The 23,378-nt window shown below is 50.3% G+C and overlaps 1 protein-coding gene across 1 annotated transcript in view; it reads left to right on the forward strand.

Annotated features, from left to right (window-relative positions):
- Positions 1–23,378, forward strand: part of LOC115763502 — a 95,870-nt gene that overhangs the window by 52,972 nt on the left and 19,520 nt on the right. The window contains exons 29-60 of the mRNA XM_030706099.1: positions 20–1,609; positions 1,668–4,859; positions 6,892–7,218; positions 7,273–7,590; positions 7,654–7,995; positions 8,054–8,350; positions 8,411–8,719; positions 8,777–9,421; positions 9,485–9,802; positions 9,865–10,200; positions 10,260–10,874; positions 10,932–11,582; positions 11,643–11,954; positions 12,019–12,357; positions 12,418–12,726; positions 12,795–13,739; positions 13,813–14,124; positions 14,182–14,523; positions 14,578–14,877; positions 14,942–15,892; positions 15,999–16,316; positions 16,381–16,713; positions 16,775–17,089; positions 17,148–17,453; positions 17,511–18,155; positions 18,213–18,524; positions 18,586–18,915; positions 18,977–20,242; positions 20,304–20,618; positions 20,679–22,277; positions 22,353–22,667; positions 22,730–23,374. Coding sequence (XP_030561959.1) covers positions 20–1,609; positions 1,668–4,859; positions 6,892–7,218; positions 7,273–7,590; positions 7,654–7,995; positions 8,054–8,350; positions 8,411–8,719; positions 8,777–9,421; positions 9,485–9,802; positions 9,865–10,200; positions 10,260–10,874; positions 10,932–11,582; positions 11,643–11,954; positions 12,019–12,357; positions 12,418–12,726; positions 12,795–13,739; positions 13,813–14,124; positions 14,182–14,523; positions 14,578–14,877; positions 14,942–15,892; positions 15,999–16,316; positions 16,381–16,713; positions 16,775–17,089; positions 17,148–17,453; positions 17,511–18,155; positions 18,213–18,524; positions 18,586–18,915; positions 18,977–20,242; positions 20,304–20,618; positions 20,679–22,277; positions 22,353–22,667; positions 22,730–23,374 — 19,449 coding nt within the window. The remainder of the gene's footprint in view (positions 1–19; positions 1,610–1,667; positions 4,860–6,891; positions 7,219–7,272; positions 7,591–7,653; positions 7,996–8,053; positions 8,351–8,410; positions 8,720–8,776; positions 9,422–9,484; positions 9,803–9,864; positions 10,201–10,259; positions 10,875–10,931; positions 11,583–11,642; positions 11,955–12,018; positions 12,358–12,417; positions 12,727–12,794; positions 13,740–13,812; positions 14,125–14,181; positions 14,524–14,577; positions 14,878–14,941; positions 15,893–15,998; positions 16,317–16,380; positions 16,714–16,774; positions 17,090–17,147; positions 17,454–17,510; positions 18,156–18,212; positions 18,525–18,585; positions 18,916–18,976; positions 20,243–20,303; positions 20,619–20,678; positions 22,278–22,352; positions 22,668–22,729; positions 23,375–23,378) is intronic.

Raw genomic sequence — 23,378 nt, forward strand, 5'->3', positions numbered from 1 at the left:
CCACATTTATTTACTATAGTCACGCCAACGGAAGCTCCTCGTAATCCATGTAATCCGAGCCCATGTGGTGCCAATGCTATCTGTCGTGAACGCACCGGTGCCGGCTCCTGTGCATGCTTGCCTGAGTACTTTGGTGATCCGTACAGTGGTTGTCGACCGGAATGTGTACAAAATGCCGATTGCGATCGATCACGTGCCTGCATCAACAACAAATGCCAGGATCCCTGCCCCGGTGCCTGTGGCATCAATGCTGAATGTCGCGTATTAAACCATGCACCCAATTGCATGTGCTTCGATGGTTACACAGGCGATCCACATCGTTCATGCGCACTTACTGAAGTCGTTACCCGGCGTCCGGAGAATCCTTGCCAGCCTTCACCATGTGGACCCAATAGTCAGTGTCATGAAACTAACAGCCATGCGGTGTGCAGCTGCCTGGAAGGTTACATTGGAGCACCACCCAGCTGTAAACCCGAATGTGTGGTCAGCTCTGAGTGCGCACAAAATCGTGCCTGTATCAATCAGAAATGCGCCGATCCCTGTCGCGGCGCTTGCGGAGATAATGCCAAATGCCAAGTGGTTAACCACAACCCCATCTGCAGCTGCGTGCCAGGCATGACCGGTGACCCAATCTCGGGATGTGTAACTGATGTGGGAAAAAGTACCGAGAATCCATGTGTACCCTCACCTTGTGGTCCGAACTCAATTTGCCGTGAGATTGGACAGCAGGCAGCCTGCTCCTGCCAGGCGAACTATATTGGACGTCCGCCCAGCTGTCGACCAGAGTGCACTAACAACGATGAATGTCAAAATCATCTGTCCTGCCAACAGGAACGTTGCATTGATCCTTGTCCCGGCTCATGCGGCAGCAACGCCGTCTGTCAGGTTGTCCAACACAATGCGGTTTGCTCCTGCGCCGATGGCTACGAGGGTGATCCTCTTTTTGGTTGTCAGCTCATTGCTCCAGTACTGCCTACTCAACTACCCACATCACCCTGCGAGCCCTCGCCCTGTGGTCCACACGCAGAGTGCCGAGAACGCAATGGTGCCGGCGCGTGCTATTGTCACGATGGCTTTGAGGGCAATCCCTACGATGCTCAGCGAGGATGCCGTCGCGAATGCGAAACCAACGATGACTGTAGTCTAGCACAGGCATGCGTGCGCTTTAAATGCATTGATCCGTGCGCTAACATGTGCGGAGAGTATGCCATATGTACCGTAGATAACCATGTGCCCACCTGCAATTGCCCGGCGGGCTATAGCGGTGATCCGTTCTTTAGCTGTCGACAAGTACCGGTTACACCTCCGCCGCCAGTAAATCCCTGCGTGCCATCGCCATGCGGTCCGAACAGCAATTGCCGCAGTATCAACAACCAAGCGGTGTGCTCTTGCCAATCAGGCTTTATCAGCCAACCACCAAACTGCCGACCCGAGTGCGTTGTCAGCGCAGAATGCGCCTCAGAGCGTGCCTGTGTAAACAATAAATGCGTAGACCCCTGCCTCCACACGTGCGGAATACGTGCCATCTGCAGCACGAAGAACCACAGCCCTATTTGCACATGTCCACGCGGTATGACTGGTGATCCCTTCGTGCAATGTTCCAAAATACGTAAGTATTCAACGGAATTTTATGAAAATTCTTAAAACTAACACTTGACCCTTTGCAGCGATTACGCACGATGTGACCACACCTGAACCGCCTGCACCTTCCTGTGTGCCCTCACCTTGCGGCCCAAACTCTAAGTGCCAAGTTGTTGGCGGTAGTCCGGCCTGCTCTTGCCTACCAGACTTTATTGGCGCTCCACCGCGTTGTCGACCTGAGTGTGTGCTGAACTCGGAATGTGGATCCACTGAGGCGTGCATCAATCAGAAGTGTCGCGACCCTTGCCCAGGCTCCTGCGGATTTGAGGCCAAATGTCATGTACTTAATCATCTACCAATTTGTAACTGCATCGACGGCTTCACTGGTGATCCGTTTGTACGCTGCAGCAAACTGCCAGAAGTAAAGGTTGTACCGCGACCCGATGATCCATGCAGTCCCAACCCCTGTGGACCGAATGCCGACTGCTTTGGCGGTGAGTGTCGCTGTCAGAATAATTATCAGGGTAATCCCTACGAGGGTTGTCGCCCCGAATGCACACTGTCTTCGGATTGTTCCCGGGATAAGGCTTGCATGCGCAACAAATGCGTGGATCCCTGCCCAGGAACCTGCGGAAATAATGCTGTCTGCGAGGTTATGAATCACATACCCGTCTGCTCATGCCAACAAGGCTATGAGGGTGATCCGTTCACCAACTGCCGTCCAAAAACTATTGAAACTACGCCGGAGATCAAAGCCTGCTCGCCCTCACCCTGTGGTGCTAATAGTCAGTGTCGCGATGTTAATGGACATGCGGTCTGCTCATGCCTGGAAGGCTTCATTGGAGCACCACCTCAATGCCGACCTGAATGCGTCGTGTCTAGTGAGTGCTCAGCAGTGCAAGCGTGTGTCAACCGGAAGTGCGTGGATCCCTGCGCTGGAGCATGTGGCATTGAAGCACGCTGTGAGGTTATTAATCACAGTCCTATATGTGGCTGTCCACCAGGCACTACTGGTGATCCATTTAAGGGCTGCACTGAAATACCCACACAAAAGGACGTAGATCAAGAGCAACCTCCAAGTGATCCATGCGTGCCATCCCCCTGCGGACCCAACTCAATATGTAAAGCCGATGATAAGGGACCTGTATGCCAATGTCTTCCCGAGTATTTTGGATCACCACCCAACTGCCGTGTAGAATGCATCATCAATCCAGATTGCCCCTCCACACAGGCCTGCATAAACAACAAGTGTCGCGATCCCTGTCCAGGCTCCTGTGGCACTAATTCCGAGTGCCGCGTTATCGGCCACTCCGTTTCCTGCTCATGCCCGCCTGGTTATGCCGGCAATGCTTTTGTACAGTGCGTGTTGCAGCGTGAGGAGCAGCCGAAACCATGTGAGCCTTCACCATGTGGTGCAAATGCCGAATGCATCGAGCGCAATGGCGCCGCAGCCTGCAAGTGTATTGACGAGTATCAGGGCAATCCCTATGATGGCTGTCGACCAGAGTGCGTGCTTAGCTCAGACTGTCCCACGGACAAGGCTTGTATAAGGAATAAATGTCAAGATCCCTGCCCCGGCATTTGCGGATCAAACGCTCAATGCTATGCGCTCAACCATGTGCCAAATTGCGTTTGCAACGATGGATACACTGGCGATCCGTTCTCCAATTGTCGACGCGTCGAACCAACAATACCAGCACCAGTTGGTGACCCGTGCAGCCCTTCGCCATGCGGCGCTAACAGCAAGTGCCGTTTGTCCAATGGATTGGCCGTATGCTCCTGCTTGGAGACATTCATTGGCGCACCGCCCAATTGTAAACCAGAGTGTACAGTAAATGCCGAGTGTCCACAGAATAAGGCGTGCCATAAGTTCCGCTGCGCCAATCCGTGCGCCGGCACTTGCGGCATCAATGCCAAGTGTGAGGTGATCAACCATAATCCCATCTGCAGCTGTCCGCAAGACATGACTGGTGATCCGTTCGCTCGCTGTTATCCAGCACCTGAAGTTGCCGAGCCCAAGGACACCCCCAAGGAAAAGAATCCATGCCAGCCCTCACCCTGCGGCCTCTATTCCGAATGCCGTGCGCGAGGCGACCAGGCATCCTGCTCCTGTCTGCCAAACTACATTGGAGCACCTCCCAACTGCCGGCCAGAGTGCATTGTGAATACAGATTGCGCCTCAGATCGTACCTGCATTGCAGAAAAGTGCCGCAATCCATGTGAGGGCTCCTGCGGTATCAACTCTGAGTGTCGGATACAAAATCATCTGGCTATATGCACGTGCCGCGATGGCTTTACTGGCGACCCGTTTGTGCAATGTGTTGAGGTTATTGAAAAAACAACACAGCCACAAGTACCATCACAGGATCCATGTGACCTGCAGCCATGCGGTGCCAACGCCGAATGCCGCAACGGCATTTGCAGCTGCCTGCCTGAATACCAGGGTGATCCATATAGCGGCTGTCGTCCAGAATGCACACTCAGTACCGATTGCTCACCAAACAAAGCTTGCCTGAACAGAAAATGCGTTGATCCATGCCCCGGCACCTGTGGCCAGAACTCACAATGTGATGTCTCAAATCACATACCTATATGTAGCTGTTTGCAAGGGTACACGGGCGATCCATTTGTCCACTGTCGCCAAGAGACTCCTGTGGCCAAGGATCCATGCCAACCAAATCCGTGCGGACCCAATAGCTTATGCCATGTCTCTGCCCAGGGTGCTGTCTGTGCCTGCCAGCCGGGCATGTTGGGCTCACCACCAGCGTGCAAGCCCGAGTGCATTGTTAGCTCAGAGTGTTCGCTGCAAACAGCTTGCATACAGAAGAAGTGCGTTGATCCCTGTCCTGGAGCTTGCGGCCAGTTTGCGCGCTGCCAAGTGATTAATCATAATCCGTCTTGCTCTTGCAATACGGGCTATACGGGTGATCCATTCACTCGCTGCTACCAGGAAGAACGCAAACCCACGCCAGTGAGTCCGAGCAATCCTTGCGTACCATCACCATGTGGACCGAATTCGGAGTGCAAGGAGTTGAATGGAAATCCAGCTTGCTCGTGCGCAGCTACATTTATTGGCACTCCGCCAAACTGCCGACCGGAGTGCACCATCAATCCAGAATGTTCACCCACTAAAGCATGCATACGGCAGAAGTGTGCCGACCCTTGTGTGGGCGCCTGCGGATTAAATGCCCGCTGCAACGTGGCCAATCATCAAACCATTTGCACATGCGATGTAGGCTACACTGGAGATCCTTTCACGGGCTGCCAACCGGAACAAGGTAGGAAACCGTTTTTATTTATTACACACACAATATAGTTGTTAGGTCAAGGCGTAAACTTGCTTGGTTTTGGTTGCTTTAATGGACGTCTATCGCCCACCTACTTGTATACCTGCTTAATAGTCACAGCTTTACTGAAGATTCACTGCAATTACATGTATTCGCAACTGTTTACGCCTTAATAGAGAAAGCTGAATGTGAAACTGACACCCACCCAGTGCTTCTTAAAATAAATCAAATTAATCATATACAATTATTGTTATTATAAATCTCCCCTGATCTCAAGTGATACATGTTATACCCATACGACCCATCAGTTTCACATTCGTTAAATGCGCATTAGAATTATTGGCAAAGGTGTTTTTGATGTGTTTAGTGATGAAATTGGAGTTGTTTCAATTACACTGACTGTTTGATTTAAGTTTCTTCTAAATAAAATAAAGTAAAATTACAGATCCTGTAATATAAATATAATTTGTCCGTCAGTCTTGATTGTTGACCGCCTATATGATCAAAGAAATTTAGGAAGTAAGAGGCATATAAACAATATCAAATATCAAAACCAAACTAAAAGAAGAACTAAATGGGTAATATATACAGCTTCGACTGATTTCTTCGACTATTTCTCTTAGACTTTTTAATTTTTCTGCGAACATTTATTTTGAATATTAACTTTTTTAAAATTAACGTGCCAAATGTTAGAAATTGTAACATGCTCATGCATCGAGCAACCTCGCTTTATATATGTTTTAGCACTAATTACGTGTATTTCACAACCAACGTGCACCGAATCACTTTACACACTCACAACTTGTTCTAATGCGCTTAGTTATTGAGATATTTACACAAACAATTTACACGAATTTGCATTACAATTTTTGGCTATCGCACACACACGCACAATGCATTGCAAAAGAAGTGTTTTCAAAATACTCAAAGTATTCCACCTATTTATCAACACTTGAGCAAAATGCGATTTTAAATCTACACAGTTCTGTACGAGTTGTCTGAACTGTTGTTGGCTTTGGAAGTGTTTGTGTGTGGCAGTAGTCAACATATTTAATTAATTTAAGATATTATTTTGATATTTTGATATTATATTATATTTGCTTTTAAACGCCCTTAACGCCTGAACACAATATGCAAACTTGCCTCGCCTTTTTGTTGCCTTATATATATCTGCCTCAGTCGACCGCCTTGAGCAGACCTAACCCTTGACTTTGTTATTTTAATGCTTTGGAAAGTAATATTTTGATCCAGTTTTTCGAATCAATGTTGAACCCATGAAATGCTTATACTTATTTGTTTTGCTTGGCCCAAAATCGTACAAATCCACAACCTAACCTCTGAATTATGGACCCTAACCCCAATTGGAAACTCTAAAAATACCCAAAAATTCTCCCAAATTGAGTACTGCGTTGCTATCGACCAAAGTGTTTTGCCTTTTTTACCTTAATTGTAACAACGGTTCGCCAAAGGACTATAAACAATTACAAAAACATGAAACTAATCAGCGCATAATGATTATTAGCAATTAGTTATTATATGAATAAGTACTTAGATCTATAACTCTGTAGTGCCAAATATTTAATTTAATTAACAAATGCAATAAATCGATGAATATAAGATGACACGAAACACTTGTTTTAATTACGTCATGCCACGTATGAAAACAAAATATTCATTTTACGTTATGCAACACTGCACAAAACCACTGCGCACAGCATCACAATACGCAACGCACAGCGTTTAACAGCACTAAAAACTAAACCTAACGCGCCGAAAGCACTTTAAGTGAGAAATTTAAAAATATTAATTGAAGAAAACCAACACCTAATCCGTGCTCTAATCCCACCGCCAAAAACCAAAACCCCGATTGGACTAATAAATTGCAAACTGCTTAAGCTAAAGGCACTGCCAGGTGTGTTCGTTCGTACTAAAATTGAAATACTAAGGAACAACTATTAAAGTTTTTGCCAAAACTCTCTTCTCTTCCAACCTCTTTATCTGTAACAATCTTTCCCGAGAACAGAACGGATAGTCAATGAACAGGTCACACCCTGCGAACCAAATCCTTGTGGATCGAACGCCGTCTGTCGTGAGCGCAATGGAATTGGCTCTTGTCAGTGCCTTCCCGATTACTTTGGCGATCCCTATCAGTCCTGTCGACCTGAATGCGTACGTAATTCCGACTGTCCATCGAATAAGGCGTGTCAACAACAGAAGTGTCGCGATCCCTGCCCTGGCACTTGTGGCACAAATGCCGACTGCCGGGTAACGAACCACCTTCCTACGTGCACATGTCGCAGCGGTTACACTGGTGATCCGTATCGTTACTGCCATGTGGAACCAGTTCAACGTAAGCCCCACCTAACTCAGCACCTGAAAAACAACTACAAGATACCCTTTACAGCTATACGTCTGGCCGAACCCACTCAACCCTGTCGTCCCTCACCATGTGGTCCCAACTCCCAGTGCCGCGAGCTAAATGGCCAAGCGGTTTGCTCCTGTCTTGAGCTCTACATCGGTTTGCCACCGAACTGTCGACCCGAGTGTGTGTTGAGCACTGAGTGCCCCACCGAAAAAGCATGCGTTAGTCAACGCTGTCAGGATCCTTGTCCGGGCACATGCGGCATCAATGCCGAATGCCGCGTTCATAATCACAGTCCTCTTTGTCAGTGTCGTCGCGGTTTCACGGGCGATCCTTTTACACGTTGTTATACCCTGCCACGTAAGCAAACTAGTCCTATCCCAAATAGATTATATCATAGCGATATTGATTTTCCCAACCCAGCACCCACCCCGGCCATTGACCGCGTTGAACGTGATCCTTGTGTGCCGACGCCCTGTGGCCTTAATAGCCAATGCCGCAATGTACAAGGCGTTCCATCCTGCACATGTCTACTAGAATACATTGGCACACCGCCAAACTGTCGACCAGAATGTACTATTAGTGCAGAGTGCGCCTCGAACATGGCGTGTATACGCGAAAAGTGTATAGATCCCTGCCCTGGGTCTTGCGGCTTTGGAGCGGATTGCAGTGTCATCAGCCATACACCGATATGTACTTGTCCTTTAGGTTATACAGGTGATCCGTTTAGCAGTTGTCGTCTGGCACCACCAGAACCCGTGATAAGTGAGTTTCCCATTCAAATACCAAAGGTCAAGTATCTCTAACTCGTTATAATCTCTAGACGAATATGTTGACCGTTGTCAACCTTCACCGTGTGGTCCAAATGCCCAGTGTAACGACGGTATCTGTAATTGTTTGCCCGAGTTCCATGGTGATCCGTATACCGGTTGCCGTCCGGAATGTGTGCTTAACTCTGATTGTCCGCGCGATAAGGCCTGTCTGCGCAACAAATGCTCTAATCCATGCCCGGGCACTTGCGGCGAGAATGCCATTTGCGATGTCATTAATCACATACCCATGTGCAGGTGCCCCGATGGTACAACTGGCAGCGCCTTTATACGTTGCACGCCCGTTCCGAGTACGTCGATGTGGAGAACTATTTCTGCCTTTCTTACTAATATTCGACATTCGTCTACAGAAAATGTTATCACCACCAATCCTTGCCAGCCGTCGCCCTGTGGTCCAAACTCTCAGTGCCGCGAAGTCAACCAGCAAGCTGTGTGCTCCTGTTTGCCAAGCTACATTGGTGCCCCACCCACCTGTAGGCCCGAATGTACCTCTAATGCCGAATGCGCGCCTACCCAAGCGTGTCTCAATCAGCTTTGTGGAGACCCATGTCCTGGTACTTGCGGGGTGGGCGCCAACTGTGCTGTTGTCAATCACAGTCCCTTCTGCACTTGTCCTACCCGCTTCACTGGCAATCCCTTCATACGTTGTCAACCCCAAAGTAAGGGCATTTTCTAAGAAATCTTTGAAAAATACTTCTATAATAAGCCATTCTTAGTTGAACCTGTACGTGACATTCAGCCAACTGATCCATGCCGGCCATCACCCTGTGGCCCCTACGCTCAATGTCGTACCATTGGCGACGCGCCCGCTTGTTCCTGTCTCGAAACCTATATAGGACGTCCACCGAACTGCCGACCAGAGTGCGTCACCAGCTCAGACTGCAGCAGTCAACTGGCCTGCATAAGCCAGAAGTGTGCAGATCCTTGTCCAGGGCGCTGTGGCTTGAATGCTGATTGTCGGGTAGTCAGCCATGTGGTGCAATGCATCTGCCAGCAAGGTTTCACTGGGGATCCCTTCGTCCAGTGCAGTCCAGCAATTGAACGCGATATCGAAGTGCGTACACCCTGCAGCCCCAGTCCCTGTGGAGCAAATGCCATTTGTCGCGAGCGTGACGGAGCTGGATCTTGCCAATGTCTGCCGGAATACTTTGGCAATCCCTACGATGGTTGTCGACCCGAGTGTATGCTAGACTCTGATTGCGCATCGAATCGTGCCTGCCTGCAGCAAAAGTGTCAGGATCCTTGCCCCGGTACCTGTGGGCAAAACGCCGCCTGTCAGGTTATTAACCATCTGCCATCCTGTAATTGTCTACCCGGGTACATAGGGGATCCCTATCAACGTTGTACACGTCCTGTCGAACGTAAGCAATCACATACATGTCCAATTGGCACTCTTAACCATTGCACATATATATTCGCTGTAGCTATACGTAACGAATACACGAATCCGTGTGAGCCCACGCCGTGCGGTCCTAACTCACAGTGTCGCGTTACAAATGAGCAGGCCGTCTGCTCGTGTCTGCCCCAGTTCATTGGCGCCCCACCTGCCTGCCGACCCGAGTGCACAATCTCATCGGAATGTACTGTTGATAAGGCCTGTCTGAATCAGAAATGTGTCAATCCCTGCGTGGCCAATACCTGCGGCAGCAATGCGATGTGCCGTGTACGCAATCACAGTCCTATCTGCACTTGTGTCAGTGGCTTCACAGGCGATGCCTTTACAAAATGCTTCCCAATGCCACGTAAGCCAAGTTATCTAATACTCGATAGCTGAACTCTACCCAAATCTATTCGTGTCCTGCAGCGCCGCCAATTGAAGTACAACATGAACCGTTGCGTGATCCTTGCGTGCCTACACCCTGCGGCCCGCACTCTGAGTGTCGCAACATTAATGGAATTCCAGCATGTTCCTGCCTAGCAACGTTTATTGGTCAGGCACCAAATTGTCATCCAGAATGTATCATTAATTCGGAATGTCCTAGCCAGCAGGCATGCATTAATCAGAAATGTCGCGATCCCTGCCCAGGTGCATGTGGCTTAAATGCCATTTGTAGCGTAATAAACCATACGCCACTCTGTGCCTGCAGCGAGGGTTACATTGGTAATCCATTCACTACCTGCAATCTCAAGCCACCAGAACGTAGGTGTTTAGTTTGTACCCCAATATATTCCAACATGACACTTTTCACCGTTTTGCAGCAACTTTGCCACCTATAAGGGACGATCCGTGCAACCCATCACCGTGTGGTGCTAATGCCCAATGCAACGGTGGTAAATGCACATGCATAGCCGAATACCAAGGTGATCCAAATGTCGGCTGTCGCCCGGAATGTGTTCTCAATACAGACTGTCCCCATAATCGTGCTTGCATACGAAATAAGTGCATTGATCCCTGCCCTGGTACTTGCGGAATAAATGCGATTTGCGAGGTGAACAATCATGTGCCTATTTGTCGCTGTCCAGATCAAATGTCAGGCAATGCATTCTTTGAATGCCGCCCTGTACCAGCACCAGCGCAACAGAATCCCTGCCAACCTTCACCATGTGGACCCAACAGCCAGTGCCGTGTGGTGCAACAGACCGCTGTCTGCTCTTGCCTGGTCGACTATGTCGGCAGTCCGCCACAATGTCGACCAGAATGTGTTACCAACTCGGATTGCGCGGCCAATCAAGCTTGTCAAAATATGAAGTGTCGTGATCCCTGTCCCGGCACCTGCGGCTTTAATGCTCTATGCAATGTGGTAAATCACAGCCCCTTCTGCAGTTGCCCCACGGGTATGTCGGGCAATCCTTTTGTGCGATGTGAACAGATTAGTAAGCCACTTCTAAATGTAAGCAACTTGCCAGAGATACAACAACAACTCTTTACAGTAGTTCCGCAACGTGATGTTACGCCACAAAATCCGTGTCAACCGTCACCCTGTGGCCCCAACTCTGAATGCCGTGTCTCAGGTGATTCCCCATCTTGCTCTTGCCTGCCCGAATTTTCGGGTGCTCCACCAAATTGCCGACCAGAATGCATATCCAACTCGGAGTGCGCCACCAACCAAGCCTGCGTCAATCAGAAATGCGTAGACCCTTGCCCAGGACTTTGTGGTCTTAACGCGAATTGTCGTGTTTTCAGCCATACGGCCATGTGCCTGTGTGATAGAGGGTTCACAGGTGATCCATTTGCCCAGTGCAATGCCATTATTGAAGCAACAGTCGAGCAGATACAGCCCTGCAATCCGAGTCCTTGCGGCGTCAATGCAAAGTGTGAGGAACGTGGCGGTGCTGGCTCTTGTCAGTGTCTACCTGAATACTTTGGCAATCCCTACGAGGGCTGCCGACCAGAGTGTGTGCTCAACTCAGACTGTCCATCAAATAGAGTTTGTCAGCAACAAAAGTGCCGTGATCCCTGCCCAGGCACATGTGGCCAGAATGCCGAGTGCCAAGTTATTAACCACTTGGCCACTTGCAATTGTCTAAACGGGTACACTGGCGATCCCTATAGTTCCTGCCGCATTGTAGAAAACGAACCACGTAAGACTGTCCTGATGACCAAAACTATGGAGCGAAATGCTTACACAACATTTCTTACAGCCGAACTTGTCTATGTGAATCCCTGTCAACCATCACCCTGCGGTCCCAATTCGCGTTGCCGCGAAGTCAACACGCAAGCGGTCTGCTCCTGTCTAACGGAATTTGTTGGCAGCCCACCCGCCTGTCGGCCTGAATGCACTAGTAGCTCCGAATGCGCAGCTGATAAGGCTTGTGTTAATCGCAAATGCGTTGACCCGTGCCCTAATGTCTGTGGCCAACAGGCTGAGTGCCGTGTTCGAAACCACAGTCCCATCTGCACCTGCCTAAATGGATTTACAGGCGACGCCTTTACTCGTTGCTATAGAATGCCGCGTAAGCCAATGAATACAAATGAAGTCGCAATGGAATCTGACTGACTATTGAATGATATTTTTAGCTCCATCTGTTGTGGCAATTGAACGTGAGCCTCTTGATCCTTGTGTCCCCTCGCCTTGTGGTGCCAACTCCCAATGTCGTGACATTTATGGAACACCATTGTGTTCCTGCCTGCCCAATTATCTGGGCACGCCACCTAACTGCCGACCCGAGTGTTCCATCAATGCTGAATGTCCGAGTCATCAGGCATGCATCAATCAAAAGTGTCGCGATCCTTGCCCCGGCTCCTGCGGGCTTAACACACAGTGCAATGTAATCAACCACACTCCAATTTGTAGTTGTTTAGTGGGTTATACCGGTGATCCATTTATTGTTTGCAATCCAGAGCCGCCTCAAAAAAGTAAGAACTATGTTTAGATTACACTCAATAGCAAAAACTAATCCTCAGTTTACATAATAGTTGAAGTCCCGCCTGCACCTCAAGACCCATGCAATCCCTCGCCATGTGGTGCTAATGCCCAGTGTCATAACGGTCAATGCACCTGCATATCTGAATACCACGGAGATCCTTTTGTCAGCTGTCGTCCGGAATGTGTTCTCCACGCGGATTGTGCCCGCAATCTCGCTTGTGTGCGTCATACGTGTGTTGATCCTTGTCCCGGCACTTGTGCGTCTACTGCCATTTGCGAAGTGCTCAACCACATACCCAACTGCCGCTGTCCCGATGGCATGGAAGGCAATGCTTTTGTAGCGTGCAACCCCGTGAAACGTAAGCCATCAGCAATATGCGGTTGTACCTGTTTCCAGTTCGACTATACAGTGTTTAACCTTTTGTAGAACTCGACGTCGTGCACAACCCATGTCAGCCATCACCTTGTGGACCAAATTCTCAGTGTCGAGTGATAAATCAACAAGCCATCTGCTCTTGCATTACGTCTTTCATCGGCAGTCCACCATTCTGTCGACCCGAATGCACATCAAACTCAGAATGCCCCTTAAATTTGGCGTGTCTCAATCAAAAGTGCAGTGATCCATGTCCTGGTGTTTGCGGCCGCAATGCCCAATGCCATGTGACGAACCACAGTCCATTCTGTCGTTGCCTGGATCACTATACTGGCAATCCGTTTGTTAGCTGTCAACCGATTATCGAGCCCCCAGCGCCGCCACCGCGACATGCCTGCCAACCTTCACCCTGTGGACCTTACGCCGAATGCCGCGAGATAAACGAGACACCCTCATGTACCTGCTTGCCCGACTACAGCGGCACACCGCCCAACTGCCGTCCAGAGTGTGTGACTAGTTCGGAGTGTCCAACACATCAGGCTTGCATAAAGCAGAAGTGTCGGGATCCATGTCCTGGCCTGTGTGGGCAAGCGGCTGTGTGCCGCGTGCTATCACATACTCCGAGTTGCTTTTGTCCTGACAATCTGGACGGTGATCCCTTCGTGCAGTGTGTGGAGAAAAAAATTCACCAGTTGGATCAGTTGGACCCATGCAACCCTAGTCCTTGTGGAATAAATGCTCGTTGCACATCACGACAAGATGCTGGCTCATGTCAGTGTCTTGAGGGATTTTTCGGCAATCCTTACGAAGGATGCCGACCTGAATGTGTGCTCGACTCCGATTGTCCGTCGAACCTTGCCTGCCAACAACAGAAGTGTCAAGATCCCTGCCCCGGTACCTGTGGCCCCAGTGCAGTGTGCAATGTGCTCAATCATGTGCCCAGCTGCAGCTGTTTAACTGGCTACAGTGGTGACCCATATCGCCTGTGTCAACAGGATCGTCAACGTAAGGATACTCAAACCCCAGCAATTGAAACAATATAGACATCGATGTCTATTGCTTTCCTTTATAGCCATCAAGCAGTATGTGAATCCCTGCCAGCCCTCACCCTGCGGTCCCAACTCCCAGTGCCGGGAGAGCAATGAGCAGGCTGTTTGCTCTTGCCTGCCCGAGTATGTGGGTGCACCGCCAGCCTGCCGACCCGAATGCACCATATCATCGGAGTGTGCGGTGGACAAGGCGTGTGTAGCAAAGAAGTGTGTAGATCCCTGTCCAGGTTCTTGTGGCGAGAATGCCCTATGCCGTGTGGTCAACCATAGTCCTATTTGTTCGTGTCGCAATGGTTATACTGGCGATGCCTTCTATCGCTGTTTACCTATACCTCGTAAGTGCTCCGCTTGTCTTCCAATATATAATTTTAAACATTCCGATTTGGGTAAAGCCGCGCCGCCTACTGCAGTTGTGCAACAGCAACCGATTGATCCTTGTGTACCTTCACCTTGCGGTCCGTACTCCGAGTGTCGTCCACATGGCGAGGCCCCATCGTGCTCTTGTTTGAATGGTTATCTGGGCGTGCCACCCAACTGCCGTCCCGAGTGTCGTATTAACTCAGACTGTCCCAGCAGTCAGGCCTGCATAAATGAAAAATGTCGGGATCCCTGCCCTGGTTCCTGCGGCTTTGGTGCCATTTGCAGTGTCATCAATCACACACCCAGCTGCACATGCCCAGCAGGTTATACCGGCGATCCATTCAGCCATTGTCAGCCGGAACCACCACCAAAACGTAAGCTTGGTACTAAAAACAATGCCAACAGTACCATAATCTCTTGCTCTATAGCTGTGGAAGCCGACGATCCTTGCAATCCCTCACCGTGTGGTCCCAATGCCATATGTAATGCTGGCACCTGTACCTGTCTGCCTGAGTATCAAGGTGATCCCTACAGCGGTTGTCGTCCCGAATGCCTGACTAGCTTGGACTGTCCGCGAGATCGCGCTTGCGCTCGGCACAAGTGTTTCGATCCCTGCCCAGGCACATGTGCAACCAACGCCTTGTGTACTGTGATTAATCACATACCGATGTGTACATGCCCCGAAGGCTATGCTGGCAACGCATTCCTTCAGTGTCACCCTATACCACGTAAATATGACACAATTCTAAAGTTACCAATTGGAGTGACCATTCTGAATCTTTCACTTGACAGCAGCTGCCGCCGTACAGCCCTGCCAGCCTTCGCCATGCGGACCGAATTCGCAATGTCGAGAGGCCAATAAACAGGCAGTCTGTTCCTGTGTGCCGGGATATGTAGGCACACCACCATTATGTCGACCTGAGTGCACCAGCAACTCGGAGTGTTCCGCTCAGCTTGCCTGTGTGAATCAAAAGTGTGTCGATCCCTGCCCCGGCGCCTGTGGTCGCAGTGCGAAGTGTAGTGTAGTCAATCACAATCCGTTCTGCACCTGCTTGCCACACTATACAGGTAATCCATTTTTGGGCTGCCAGGTAATTATCGAGCCACCACAGCGTGACACTGTGCCCGAAGATCCTTGTCGTCCATCACCTTGTGGAGCCAACGCTGAGTGCCGCGCCATTGGGGAGACACCATCTTGTTCGTGTCTTGCAGACTTTGTGGGGTCGCCACCTTACTGCAAGCCGGAATGTGTCGTGAATTCCGAGTGTCCTAGTAATCGGGCGTGTATTAATCAAAAGTGTCGCGATCCTTGTCCCGGCCTTTGTGGCGCAAACGCTATTTGTCGCGTTGTCTCACATACAGCTATGTGTGTTTGTGACGCTGGACTGACGGGCGATCCTTTTACACAGTGCCAGCCAATTGAAAAGGATGTGGAGATTATTAATCCTTGCCAACCATCGCCATGCGGTGCAAATGCCGAGTGCATACAGCGCAATGGTGCCGGAGCATGTCAATGCCTGCCCGATTACTTCGGTAACCCCTATGAGGGTTGCCGACCGGAGTGTATTCTTAATTCGGACTGCCCATCGAATCTTGCCTGTCAGCAGCAAAAGTGTCGCGATCCCTGTCCAGGTAGCTGTGGACAGAATGCCGAATGCAATGTCGTCAATCATACGCCGATGTGTTCCTGCGTCGCGGGATATGTTGGAGATCCATATCGCTACTGTAACCAGCCTGCAGCACGTAAGCTAGTTTCAATCTATTAAGTAGAGTTGCCTATCTAACTTGGCGTAGCTGTTGTAGTTACTAATTCCAAGCGTATTATCTATTTGCCTAACCCTAACTCTAGCACTTGTTCACGAGTATGTTAATCCATGTCTGCCCTCGCCTTGTGGCTCGAATGCCCAATGTCGAGAGGTGCTGGGTCAAGCGGTCTGCTCCTGTCTTTCCGAATTTAAGGGAGCGCCACCCAATTGTCGACCCGAGTGTACCTCGAACGCTGAGTGCCCAGCCAACAGGGCATGTATTAATCGCAAGTGCGTCGATCCATGCCCGGGTGTTTGCGGCCATCAAGCGACTTGTCAGGTGCACAATCACAGTCCCGTTTGCATATGTCCTGCAGGCCTGATGGGCGATCCTTTCGTACGCTGCCTACCCCGACCAACACGTAAGAAATCTGTCTGCAAATATCTATAATCAGTCGACGTAACACGATTTTGTCGAAATATTAGCTCCACCACCGCCGCTTCGAGATGTGGCGCCCTATAGGGATCCCTGCGAATCCTCACCTTGTGGCCTGTACGCTACATGTCGTAGTCATCATGAACAAGCGATTTGTTCCTGCCAGACCAATTATTTAGGCACACCGCCGCATTGTCGACCTGAGTGTACCATCAATGCTGATTGCGCCAGTCACATGGCTTGCATTGGTGAACGGTGTCTTGATCCCTGCCCTGGAGCCTGCGGTCAGTACACTGAGTGTCGTGTGATCAATCATACGCCTAGCTGTGTTTGCCTGCACGGCTACGTTGGGGATGCCTTTGTGGCTTGCCAGCCTGCACCACGTAAGCAATTGGGTGAAAGCTTTCGACCTTCAGTACATCAACACTTCTACGATTTATACAGCGCCGCGAGCCTATGAAGAACCCAGAGATCCTTGCAATCCCAGTCCCTGTGGGAGCAATGCAGTCTGCTCGGGAGAAGGCCAGTGCATGTGCATTGCCGAATATCAGGGCGACCCTTACATCGCTTGTCGTCCAGAATGCGTCCTCAACTCTGAATGCCCTCGCAATCACGCTTGTGTACAGCAAAAATGTGTTGATCCCTGCCCAGGCACATGTGGCGTCGGGGCCACTTGCGAGGTTTTCAATCACATTGCAATGTGCCACTGTCCGGGGGGCATGGCTGGCAATGCATTTATTCAATGCAGTCCCCTACAAAGTATGTTTATAGTTCCACCCTTGAGACAAATAACTAATCTACTGAAACCGCTCTTCAGTGACCGTCTATCAGAATCCCTGCCAACCATCGCCCTGTGGTGCAAACGCTGAATGCCGCGAAAGGCAAGGTCAGGCCATCTGCAGCTGTCTACAAAATTATTATGGCGTACCACCATCTTGTCGACCCGAGTGCACCACCAATTATGACTGTGCTCCCAGTCGTGCTTGCCAGAATCAACATTGCGTTGATCCCTGTCCAGGCGCATGTGGGGCCTACGCCGAATGCAGGGTGGTCAGTCACAGTCCCTTCTGTAGCTGTCAGCCTGGCTATACGGGTAATCCGTTTGTGCAGTGCCATATAATTAGTAAGTTCCCAAATTCCACACAATTCAACTTAATTGATGCAACTGTCAAAACTACAGTCGAACCACTGCGGGATATTGTGACCCGGGATCCATGCCAACCGTCCCCTTGTGGTCCTAACAGTGAGTGCCAACGTAATGGGGATATACCATCCTGTTCGTGTCTTGAGAGCTTCTTTGGAACTCCACCAAACTGCCGACCCGAGTGCTTGTCTAACTCTGATTGTGCTTCATCCCGGATTTGCAGAAACAATCGTTGCACGGATCCTTGTCCAGGCCTTTGCGGCATCGGTGCTGTATGCCATGTGCTTAGTCACAGCGCGATGTGCTACTGTCAACAAGGCTATAGCGGTGATCCTTTCGTTCTCTGCTTACCAATTCAGCATGAGCCACCTGAGATGATACAGCCTTGCAATCCCAATCCCTGCGGCACTTTTGCCGAGTGTCATCAACGAAATGGCATTGGCTCTTGCCAATGTCTACGCGAGTACTATGGCAATCCCTATGAAGGCTGCCGTCCCGAATGTGTGCTTGATTCAGACTGCCCATCTAATAGAGCCTGTGTTAATCAGAAGTGCCGCGATCCTTGCCCTGGCAGCTGTGGCCACAATGCCGAGTGTTATGTGAGAAATCATTTGCCAACTTGCAATTGCCTTAGCAACTATGTGGGTGACCCCTATCGCTACTGCAGCCTTGAAGAGAAACGTAAGCATCTCTTGGCTTTGCTCTCCACCCTTATTGGACACATTTAATTTGTTCCAGCCATTCGCGAGTATGTTAATCCCTGCCATCCCTCACCCTGCGGTCCCAATAGTCAGTGCAAAGAGGTTAATGAACAGGCTGTTTGCTCATGTTTGCCCGAGTACGTAGGCACTCCTCCTGGTTGTCGTCCTGAGTGTACGCTGTCATCAGAATGTAACTTCGACATGGCCTGCGTACAGCACAAATGCGCTGATCCTTGTCCTGGCGCTTGCGGCAGCAATGCGCTATGTCATGCCACAAATCATGCTCCGCTGTGCGCCTGCCAGTCAGGATATACCGGAGATCCGTTCACGCGATGCTATCCCGTACCTCGTAAGTCAATTGGTCTATGCTCTGTGCCACATCTACTGACCCAATCATTCGGTAAATTTAGCACCGCCCACCCAGATGCTACATGAACCTGTGCGTGATCCCTGTCAGCCGTCTCCATGTGGAGCTAATGCTCAATGTCGCCAGGTAAATGGTCAGGCCATATGTAGCTGCCTGTCTGGGTATTTTGGGGTACCGCCGAGTTGCCGACCCGAATGCACACAGAGTGCCGAATGTCTACCCAGTCTGGCATGCATAAACCAGCGCTGCGTTGATCCGTGCTCTGGTTCCTGTGCCTACAATGCGATCTGCACGGTGCGCAACCACGTGCCCAGCTGTCAATGTCCCGTCAGTTATGTAGGGGATCCATTTACATTCTGCCAACCTGAACCACGTAAGAAAAAGAACACAAATGTTTGGGTCCACTTTCATCAATTTTGATATCTTACCTATAGCCAAGCCCATTGTAACCGACGATCCCTGCAATCCCTCACCCTGTGGATTTAATGCCCAGTGTAAAAATGGTATTTGCACGTGTATTGCCGAATACCAAGGTGACCCCTATGTGGGTTGCCGTCCAGAATGCGTGCTTAACGCCGACTGCCCTCGTGATCGTGCATGTGTCCGCAACAAGTGCATCAATCCCTGTCCAGGAACCTGTGCCTCCAACGCCATATGTGATGTACTTAACCATATTGCCATGTGCCGTTGTCCAACACCCATGATAGGCAATGCGTTCATTCAATGTGAAACACCGCCAAAGCAATTCCTGCCACCGTCAAATCCTTGTGCACCTTCACCATGTGGTCCTAACAGTCGTTGTCGTGAGCTCAATGGTAACGCCGTTTGCTCCTGCATTGAAGATTATGTGGGCAGCCCACCTAGCTGTCGTCCAGAATGTACACGCAACTCGGATTGCTTGCCTAGTCTAGCATGCCAGCAGCAAAAGTGCATCGATCCCTGCCCAGGCACTTGTGGATACAATGCACTCTGCCATGTGGTAGACCATGCACCCATATGTAGTTGTCCACCACGACACATTGGCAATCCCTTCCTTGGCTGTTTACCAACACCACCGCAGAGAGATATCATTCCTGTAAAGCACGCTTGTCAACCCTCGCCATGTGGATCCTACGCGGAATGTCGGGCTGTGGGAGACCAAGCTCAATGCAGCTGTCTAACCACTTACATTGGAGCCCCGCCTAACTGTCGACCGGAATGCGTCACTAACTCGGAGTGCACGTTCGATAAAGCGTGTGTTAATCAAAAATGTGTGGATCCCTGCGCGGGCGCTTGTGCCGTCAATGCCGTTTGTCATGTACTTAGCCATGTTGCCATGTGCTATTGTGCTCCTGGTTATACAGGCGATCCTTTCACCAACTGCCAGCAAGCCCCTATAACTCAAAAACAGGAAAGCACGCAGCCCTGTTACCCAAATCCCTGTGGTGCCAATGCGCAATGTCGTCAGGAGGGCAATGCAGGCACCTGTCAATGCCTACCCGACTACCATGGCAATCCATATGAAGCTTGTCGACCTGAGTGTGTCTCCAATAGCGACTGTCCGTCGGACAAATCATGTCAGCAGTTGAAATGTCGCGATCCTTGCCCGGGCGTGTGCGGTCTAAATGCTGCTTGTCGCGTTCTTAACCACCTACCTACATGCCATTGCCTAAACTCATTCGTTGGTGATCCCTATCGATACTGTCAGCTCCCCGAGAAACGTAAGTGTAAAACTAACAGAAATCCCATAAAAAATCATATACAAGACCTATTGTCCTTTAGCCATTGTGAGAGAGTATGCAAATCCCTGTCAGCCATCACCCTGTGGCCCAAACTCCCAGTGCCTCGAGAAGAACGACCAAGCTGTCTGCTCATGTTTGCCGGAGTATGTGGGCACACCGCCCAACTGCCGACCTGAATGTGTGACCAGTGGCGAGTGTGTTTTAGATAAGGCCTGCATTAATCAAAAGTGTCGGGATCCATGTCCTGGCGTCTGTGGTACCAATGCCGACTGTCGTGTCTACCACCATGCGCCTATTTGCAGCTGCCGTCCAAACTTCCAAGGGGATGCTTTCACGCGCTGCTACCCTGCACCACGTAAGAGCTACCATGTGGTCTATATAAGCTCCAAATCATATTTTCTTACCCTGTTTACAGCCCCATCCATTGTCCAGTTGAATAGATATACGAATCCTTGTGTTCCATCGCCATGTGGTCAATATGCTGAGTGTCACGATACTCAAGGCACTGCTATTTGCAGTTGTTTACCAAACTATTTTGGCAGCCCACCTAACTGTCGACCCGAGTGTAGTATCAATGCTGACTGCCCCGCTCATCTGACCTGTCAAAACCAGCGCTGCCGTGATCCTTGTACAGGCGCCTGCGGCTTCAATGCTCAGTGCCTGGTCATAAATCATATCCCCGTTTGTCAGTGTTTACCGGGATTGACTGGCAATCCGTTTGTGTCGTGTCAAGCCCCACCAACAGCACCCCGACCATCTTTGATGAATGACGATCCATGCCTACATGTAAGGTGTGGTCCCAATAGTGTTTGCAGCCAGGGACAGTGCAGCTGTCTACCCGAATTCCATGGAAACCCATCGGTTGGCTGTCGTCCGGAATGCATATTGAGCACGGAGTGTGCCCAGAATCTCGCCTGCGTGCGCCAAAAATGCATTGATCCCTGCCCGGGCACATGCGGCTCGAACGCAATATGTGAGGTTCACAACCATGTGGCCTTGTGCCACTGCCCAGCTGAAATGACGGGCAATGCTTTTGTGCAATGCTTGCCATTGCCTCCGCCGCCTCCACGTGTTGTTTCCGATCCCTGTCAACTATCACCTTGCGGACCCAATGCACAGTGTCGAAATATTAATGGACAAGCTGTCTGCTCCTGCCTGCCACAATTTGTGGGTGTGCCACCATCATGTCGTCCGGAATGTATTAGCAATGAAGAGTGTCCACTGCACTTGGCTTGTCTGCAGCAGCGTTGCAGCGATCCTTGTGCGGGTGCCTGCGGTCAGAACGCTGAATGCCGAGTTCTTAATCACAGCCCGAACTGTCGTTGCATCAGCTCCTACACTGGGAATCCCTTCATAGTATGCCATCCACAGCCGCCGCCGCCTCTTACACACGATGTGGTTGATCCCTGCAAGCCCTCGCCTTGTGGACCGAATTCCGAATGCCGCAACGTTGGAAACAATGCTCAATGCAACTGCCTTGTTGGTTTCATGGGAATACCGCCCAACTGTCGGCCTGAATGCGCTAGCAGCGCTGACTGCCCTACAAATCTGGCATGCTTTAACCAAAAATGCCGTGATCCTTGTCCGGGCGTGTGTGGTAACAATGCCGAATGCTACGTCATCAATCATACGCCCATGTGCGTCTGCTTAAAAGGCTACACTGGCAATCCCTTCATTAATTGCGATGTACAGCGTGATATTATTGAATCACCTTCGCCCTGTGTACCAAGTCCTTGTGGCTCAAATGCGATCTGTAGCGAATTGAATGGCGCTGGCGCCTGTGAGTGCTTGCCTGAATTCTTTGGCAATCCCTATGACGGCTGCCGACCAGAATGTATTTTGAATTCGGATTGCCCAAGCAATTTGGCCTGTGTCAATCAGCACTGCCGCGATCCATGCGCGGGTATCTGCGGTCCCAATGCCATATGCCATGTGCGCCATCATCTGCCGCATTGCAATTGCCTCAATGGCTATGAGGGCAATCCCTATAGCTACTGCAATGTCATACCTGAACGTAAGCAACTCAAATATGGTATATCTTCCACTCATCGTATTTACCCGACGTTTTTACATAACGTTTTTATAATAGCCCTGCATGAACCTGCTCCGCTGCATCCCTGCCAGCCCTCACCCTGTGGATCTAACTCCCAATGCCATGAAGCAAATCAGCAGGCGGTTTGCAGTTGCCTGCCAGACTTTATAGGCACTCCACCAGCTTGTCGACCCGAATGTACCATCTCCAGCGAGTGCTCCCTTGACAAAGCCTGCAAAAATCACCACTGTGTTGATCCCTGTCCAGGAGTCTGTGACCGCAATGCCGCGTGTCATACGATTTACCATAGTCCCCACTGCAGCTGTTTGCCAGGTTTTACGGGTGATGCTTTCAGTGGCTGTCGAACAATAAGTAAGATCTTGCCGCCAGTATGAGTTTGGCTTACAACTATCTAAACACAACAATATTTTTAGCACACGCCATTAGCTACGACTATCCAAAGGATACAAACCATGATCCTTGTGTGCCGTCACCCTGCGGCACTTTTGGACAGTGTCATGCTCAAAGCCGTCAAGCCGTGTGTCGCTGTCTGTCCGGTTACTATGGTGCTCCGCCTAACTGTCAACCGGAGTGTTTAATAAACTCCGATTGCGCTTCTCACTTGGCCTGCATAGGTGAAAAGTGTCGCGATCCCTGTCCTGGCTCCTGTGGTATTTCAGCACGATGTAACGCCATCAATCATACGCCCATTTGCAGCTGTCCCGTAGGCTATGAAGGAAATCCTTTCGTTAGCTGCGCACCAATACCACCATCACATGACCCACCGCCACGCGATGCTTGCAATCCCTCGCCATGCGGCTCAAATGCTATTTGCAACAATGGGCAATGCACTTGTATTGCTGAGTTCCATGGCAATCCCTACATTGGCTGCCGACCCGAATGTGTGCTTAACACGGATTGCGCACGTGACAAGGCTTGCCAGCGCAGTAAATGTGTAGATCCCTGTCCGGGCGCCTGTGGCGTAGGCGCTATTTGCGAGGTGCGCAACCATGTGCCCATGTGCCACTGTCCCCCGGGCACATCCGGCAATGCATTTGTACAGTGTGCTTTAGTACAACGTAG

The sequence above is a fragment of the Drosophila novamexicana genome, unplaced genomic scaffold, assembly GCF_003285875.2.
Source record: "Drosophila novamexicana strain 15010-1031.04,08,12 unplaced genomic scaffold, DnovRS2.1 tig00000739-arrow-arrow-pilon, whole genome shotgun sequence".
Taxonomy (NCBI): Eukaryota; Metazoa; Arthropoda; class Insecta; order Diptera; family Drosophilidae; genus Drosophila; species Drosophila novamexicana.